The sequence below is a fragment of the Myotis davidii genome, unplaced genomic scaffold, assembly GCF_000327345.1.
Source record: "Myotis davidii unplaced genomic scaffold, ASM32734v1 scaffold134, whole genome shotgun sequence".
NCBI lineage: Eukaryota > Metazoa > Chordata > Mammalia > Chiroptera > Vespertilionidae > Myotis > Myotis davidii.
In genome coordinates, this window is record NW_006288853.1 from 4,392,392 (window position 1) to 4,399,307 (window position 6,916).

A 6,916-nucleotide genomic window follows, 5' to 3' on the forward strand; every position below is an offset into this window, starting at 1 on the left:
GGGGCAACAAGGAAGAGAGAAATAATGGAGGTAGATGGTAAAGAAGAGAGGGAGAAATGGAAAAGAGAACGGTGAGAGGGGAAAGGGCAAGAAGAAGAGGGATAGAAGAAGGAAAGAGGAGAGAGGGAAGAGAGGAGAGGACTTGAAGGAAAGACAAAGATGAAAAGAGTAAGAGAGAAGGCACAGAGCGGCAGAGGAGTGGGAAAGCAGGTGTCAGTGGTTCTTAGAGAGTCCCCCCGTCCGTACGTCCCATTGTGTAGATCAGGAAACTGAGGCCCAGCGAGCACACAGGGTTTGCCCCAGTCACACAGGGAGGAACGGCAGATCCAGAGACAACGGGGTCCAGGCCTTAGGCCCATGCTGCTCAAGGGCCCAAAGCACAAAGGGGCTTGCCAAGGGTCTTAGGTGGGCAAGAGCCTGAAGTGAGGGCTGTTTCCTTCGCCCCGGTGCAGGCCTGAGAGGTGGCTGACTCTCAGGTGGAGAAATCGAGGCTCTGATGTCTGGACAAGCCTGGAATGCACCGGAGAAGGAGCAGGGCTGAGCTACCACCGAGTGGCATGAGCCCTGAGGTCCTGGAGTTGGAATTCTATGCCCAGGAACAGGAGGAGATGGGAGAACAGGAGAAGGCAGAGGTGGTCCCTCACCCAGGACTTGCCCATGATGTGCCAGCATCAGTTCTCCTGGACTCTTGAAACTTGGGGGTTGAGGCAGGGTTAGGGGCCAGTGACCACCACAGGGCTCCTTCCCATCATCCCCTGGACTCCAGCTTCACAGTGGGCTGCCTGGTGCACTGGGCATGGGAAGCTGCCCTGGGGGGGGGGCAGGGCCAGAAAAATGTGCCCCCCTTAGGTGTGGGGGTCTGGAGGGAGAAGCTGCAAGCTTTGAGGTGGGGGGTGAGGAGAGGCCGGCCCTCTGCTAAGGTTCACTTGGGCACGTCTGATTGGGGTTAATTGAGTGAGAGCATAGACAAAGGAGTGATTAGGAATCTCCAGTAGCTTTGATTTTCTCTGTCAATAGCATGGATTAGACCAGCAGAGCACTGGCGGGAGGGAGAACTAGGGCCCCTGTCCAGAAGCGGGGCTCCCTTCATCCCCACGCACATCCAAGCCTTCGTGTGCTCTCATTCCTGGCCAAGGTGTCGAAATCAGCCCCTCCCACCCCCTCCCTTCTAGAATAACAATAACTCTCCTTTATTGAGCACGGCTCTGACCCAGGCATTTTACTGAGATTTTGCAGCTCACCCACAATTGCCCTATCGGGCAGCCCTTATTCTGCCTTATCTTGCAGAGGAGGAAATTGAGGCTCAAGGAGATAAAATTCTTTGGGCAAAACCACACTGCGGAAATGGGCAGTGCCCAAAGCAGGGGTCAGGTGTGTGCTTTCAGCCAGCACTGAAGCTCAGGGCTTCGCACCCTGGCATCACTGGTCATGGGCTCCTCCCTGGCAGGCCTACGTTCTGGACAGGGCTTCTGTGAGGGTGACACTACTCTGGGGCCCTTCTCTGCACTGCAGGCCCCCTGCCCTGTTCCCAGCTTGGGCTCAGGGTGCCCCACCAGCCCACAGCACTCCGTGGGTGCCTCGGGAGGGCCCCGGCCCGTCCTGATGCACAACTGCACAGCCCGCCCCCATGTAAAGACCGCCTTGGCCCTTGCTGCCTTCCCTTGTCCACCTGGCCTTTGCATGACCCTGGTCTTTCTTCTCCCGTTAAAAGGAGCTAAAGGCACATCATAGGGTGGGGTGAGGGTCCCCTAGCATTTGCGGTACAAAGGAAGAATGCATTCCAGGCTCTCAGAACATGGCGGGGAAAGCGATGACCTGCTTCTTACTCCTGTGGCGTGTCCCTCTCCCTACTTCTCAGATGAGGGAACTGAGGCTGCAGGAGGGGAGGGGAGCTGCCCAAGGTCACACAGCTAGGAAGATGCGGGTCCTGTTCCCACCACTCGCTCCACTGCCTCACACCACTGAGTCGCCAAACAGCTACCACTCTGACCCAAAGTCAGGGGGAGAGCATCGCCACGGGGCTAACTAGTGCCTCCGTCAGCAGGGCGGTGTGTCAGGGTGGGGAGAGCCAGGGAGAGCCAGAGGGGTGCAGGAGACATCTGCAAGCTGCACATCCCAGAGGAGAGCACTGTGGGCTCCCCCCCTCCACAGGGCACCTCCCTTTGGGGGACTAGGCCACCTGCTGAGGGAAGTGCCAGTGCCCAGAGCCCACAGGCGATGACTGAGAGCCTGCTCGGAGAGCGTCAGGCCAGGATCAGAGAGAACCCAGGACTCCCCGCGCTAGCCCACCCGCAGCGGCCAACCTTAGGGGCCATCCTTAATGTAAATCCCATTCTGGGCCTCAGGGTGGTGTGAGCAGTCAGTGAGCGGATGCTTGTGGAAACCCAGCCCAGAATAACCTCTCAGTAAATAGTTGAGAAACAACACTGGGTCCATTCGCGGAGCCGCAGAGCTGGTCACTGCAGAGACAAGGAGGTCGCTCTGGGCAGTGAGTGCCTGCTCTGGCGGCTCTCAGGGCCACCCCTCCACTTACGGGGGGTGGGAGAGCCAGGTTTGGGGAGTGGAGGGACCCAGCCCCTTCTGGCAGCAGCTGATAATGCCCGGCTGTCCTGCTGCCCTCCATGGGGGGTGGCAAGACTTCAGTCACCACAGCAAAGCACGGCTTGCTGCATGGGGTGGGACCAGCGGAGGCGAGGAGTGTCCTTTCCCCTCCGATAAGTAAATAAAGCCAAACCCTCACAGCCCCGCGGCGCTGGCTCCCCAGCCTGATAAGGGGCGGGTGGGCGCTGCTGCTAGGCTCCAGGACCCGCAGCTGCCAGCTATCAGCCTTCTCATCGCGCTCCCAGCTGGAGGAGAATTTAATCCACCGGGTTCCTCTCCACACACCCTGGGACTCCTTTTGATGTTCCTCTTTATCTCCCTTCCCAACAAAATTGCCCCTCATCAGCTCCAAGAGGGCCTCCTGCCTCTCCGCCTCCCTCGCTCCCTCCCTCCCATCTCACCCCACCAAGCAGCCCCCTGCAGGGCTTGGCAGTGAGGGAGGAGGCCCAGCCAGGCTTGGGACCAGAGGGCTGGGCCCTCCACCAGCCCCACTTCCCTGACCTTGGGAGAGGTGCCCTGTGCAGGGTGGGGGCGGGGAGCCCACAGTGCTCTCCTCTGGATGTGGAGCTGCGCTTTGCAGTGGGAGGGGCACTGGAGAGGCCAGGAGAGGTTGATTAAGAACTTAGACTGCAGGTCCACTCCTTTGATGCCAGCTGTGTGGCTTGAACAAGTTACCCCCTAGCCGAGGCAGGCTGAGCATTTGAGGGGACTTAGCCAGAAAGTGGCTCTGGGATCTCAGGACAGCCCTGCGAGGGTCCTGCAGCTGCAGTGTCAGGCCTCATCCAGTGAGAGACCTCCCAGGAAGCCCAACGGGGCAGGAAACCCAGCGCTCAGGCCTGGCCAGGTGCACAAGCTGAATCTACACCAGCTCAGCACCCTCTCTGCCTGTGCACGTGATCACAGCTCCAGCACTACCACCTCCCCTACCCCCCAAGGTTTTAACTCACTTTCTCTCCCCAGCTGCTCAGCCACCATATCTGTCTGACTGATCCTCTTTGCTCTTCTCAGCCTTGCTCCTTCCCCAGCCTTGCTCCATCCTGGTGATTCTCAAACTTGAGTGTGTATCAGAACACACGGAGGGCTCCTTTAAACAGCACTGGGGCCCTAGCCAGTTTGGCTCAGTGGATAGAGCGTCAGTCTGCAGATCAAAGGGTCCTGGGTTCAATTCTGGTCAAGGGGATGTGCCTTGGTTGCAGGCTCCTCACAGGCCTGGGCCCTGATCTGGACTTTGAGGTGTTTCTCTCACAGTGATATTTCTATCTTTCCCTTTCTCTTCCACTATCCTTGAATATCAATGGAAAAATATCCTCGGGAGAGGATTAACAAAATACTACCACCAACAAAACCAGCACCGGGCCCCCCCTCTAGGTTTTCTAATTCAATAGAACTGGGCATGGCCCAAAAATTTGCATTACTGGCAATTCCTAGGGGATGCTGATGCCAAGGATCCCGGTACCACCCTCAGAGAACCACTGGTCTGCCCTAGGAGCTCTCACCCTTCCCGGGACGCACAGTAGAATGAACAATCTGGAGAGGGTTACAGAATCCTGATGTCTGGTTGCCTTCTGCCCTTCCCACCCCACAGGTCTGATTTCCTTGGTCTGGGGTACCGCCTAGGCATGGGAATAGTTTAGAGTCCCCAGGCGATTTTGATGTGTGGCCGGTGGAGAACTTCCACTCTGCCTCTCCCCTCTGCATCCCTGTGTATAGTGTCTTCCTGACCCTGGCTGTGCAATGTGCTGCCTTTGGGAGCGTCGGAAAAAACAGCTGTCGGGGCTCCACCCTGAGGGATGTGACGCAGTGGCCTTGGGCATCCGTGTTTCTTTGCAGAGCCCGCTGGCAACTCTCTCATGCAGCAAGATGAGAAGGGCTGCCCTGGTGTGGCTCACGTGTGGCTGCCAAGTTCGCCTTCCTCCTTTGACCTCCGCTGCTCAGAGAGCATGGAGCACTCCCCATTGCCTGTGGAAGCGATGCGAAAGCCCTCAAGATGGTACCCGCGGTGGGACTTCGGGAGGCCCACAACGCCTCCCATGATCCCAGCAGTCAGGCCAGCTTCCCTGCACGGACCCTTTGCAAATCAGCTCACCTGTGGGACTCATCATTAAGTACACAAGGCCCCACTGTATTCCCTCCCAGCTCCATGCCTGTGCTTAGGCCCGTGGCTCTCAAAAGGTGGTCTCAGACCAGCAGCATAACCGCAGCACCTGGAACTTGTTAGAAATGCAATTTACAGGCCCCAACCCAGACCTACTGAATCTGTTTTCCTGGGGGAGGGCAACAATCTAGTTTAACAAAGCCCCCAGGAGGTTCTGATATACCCTAAGGACTAAGACCGTGCTCAAAACCACTTTCTGCACCTGGCGTCCCTTCTCTGGGTCCATTTTCCTTTCATTCGTTCCTGAAGCCAGTTTAGAACTCTCTGCTCGGGGGCAGCCGCCCCGCCGGGCCACCCTCTGGCGGCCTCTCCCCCAAGTGCTCAGCGTTACCAGCTCAGTTTGGTCTGCTAACTCCTATTGCACTGGACCTGCGTTTGGGAGGCGCCCACATCAGGCCCCGACTCCACTTCTTTTGGCCCGAGGGCACCTCAGCCTGGAGCTTATCCTCGCTGTGCCACAGGCCCCTGTGCAGCCTTGGTTGGCACCTTCAACGTCTCTGAGCCTTGTTTCCCCGGAGAGGTTTCCAAGCTCCGGCATTCTTTGGTCTCCACCCTGTGGCCTGCGGGAAGAGGACGCACAGAGGACTGGGTGAGGAAAGACTGCTGAAGCCCCATCACTCTCCCAGCACCTACTGTGTGCCTGCTCCCACGGGTGTGTACGGTGCCTGAGGCCTGGTCTGTGGCCTCAAGGGGCTCCTGACATTCCACGGTAACCACAGATCAGAGCCCGGCAAGAGTCGGTGCCCAGTGAATGTGTGCTGTGTTATTGTTGTTAACATCATCGTCTATTTGTGCAGTTATCTCCAAGACATAGCTTTAAGTAAAAAGAAAAAACCCCGACATAGAGCAGCGTGCATAGCGTGCTCCCGTTTGTGTCCGAACACACGGTGTCCTGGGAAGGAGACCCCAGGCTGGGTGTGGGGAGGCCTTGGGAAGGCTCTCCGCGGCCGGGGCAACGGGGAAAGGAAGATGGCTGTGTCCCTGGCCACTTCTGAATGGTGTGAATGTTCTCCAGGTCTGTACTTATCGTGTCTCTAACATTTTCCATGTTAGGACATTTAAAACCCAACAGTGCGTGGGGTCATTTCCTACAGGGGTTTTGTCCAGGCTCCCGGGAGCAGGACATAGGGACCTGGCCCTTCCTCTCCAGCCTCCCCACTGCCCTGCCACCCGCTCTGGGTGTGGACTCTGAGCTCAGGGAGACAGGAGCTCAGTCTGCCTCCCCCTTTGTGGGCTTGTACCTCTTCCTCTGTGTCCTTCCCCTTTTCTGGATGAGGGGCTGCGTGGACCTCCCCAGCACCTGTGAGCATGCACCCCCCGAGGCTGTGGTCCCTCGGGGGCAGAGGGGGCTGCTCTCCTAGAGCAGGTGTGTTCCTGGGGTCCCTCTTGGCCCCTCTCCTTTTCCCTGACCGTGGATCTCACCATCTTTTCTCTCTGGTTCCTTCCTCCTCTCCATACCTCTCTGGCTCCTCCTCTGGCTCCATATCCTTTGACTGGCCGACCCCCACTGATAGAACCTGGTAAGTGAGCCTGGGCAGGGGGCCCAAGGGGGTGTTGCTCTACCTGCCGGGGCACCGCTCGGCCTGCCTCACTGTCTCAGGCCTCCGGGTGCTGGGGTGGAGGGCCCAGGTCCAAGGGACGGGGAAGTGCGGTGTCACCTACTCAGAGCTGTCACACTCCGCCAGCTTTGGCTATTAGTGCCCCTTCGGGCATTTAATTGATCCCCTCCACCTGACGGGTGGCTTCCACACCAGGGACAACTGGAAACTGCACAGCCCGACAGGCCCAGGGGAGCGTCGCCTGCACAGGCTGTGGGAGCCACCCCAGGCTGGGGGCTCTGGAGGCCCCGCTGCTTGCCTGGACCCCAAGTTGGCAGGAGATGCTCCCCTTCCACCTCCCCCTTCAAACTCCCTGCTTCCCGGCTCCCAGAAAAGGCTTAGTGAAGAAGTGCCCTTGTTTTGCTAATTTGTAGTTCTAAATAGAAGCGACTTAAGAGGCTGATGGATAAATGCTAACAAGCATTCATTCTGCAAACGTACTTGCTCATCTGCGGGACAGCCCCCGAGGCTGAGAACCTGGGCCTCCCAGGCTTTGTGGAGGGTCTTGTTCCTGGATGAACTCCTAGGCCTCATTTCCAGGCTTTGGGGTTGCCTGGCTGCC

The 6,916-nt window shown here is 58.1% G+C and overlaps 1 protein-coding gene across 1 annotated transcript in view; it reads left to right on the forward strand.

The window, feature by feature from the left end:
• Positions 1-6,916, forward strand: part of CDH23 (cadherin-related 23) — a 413,720-nt gene that overhangs the window by 212,510 nt on the left and 194,294 nt on the right. The window contains exon 11 of the mRNA XM_015562107.1: positions 6,271-6,276. Within this exon, the coding sequence (XP_015417593.1) occupies positions 6,271-6,276 (6 nt within the window). The remainder of the gene's footprint in view (positions 1-6,270; positions 6,277-6,916) is intronic.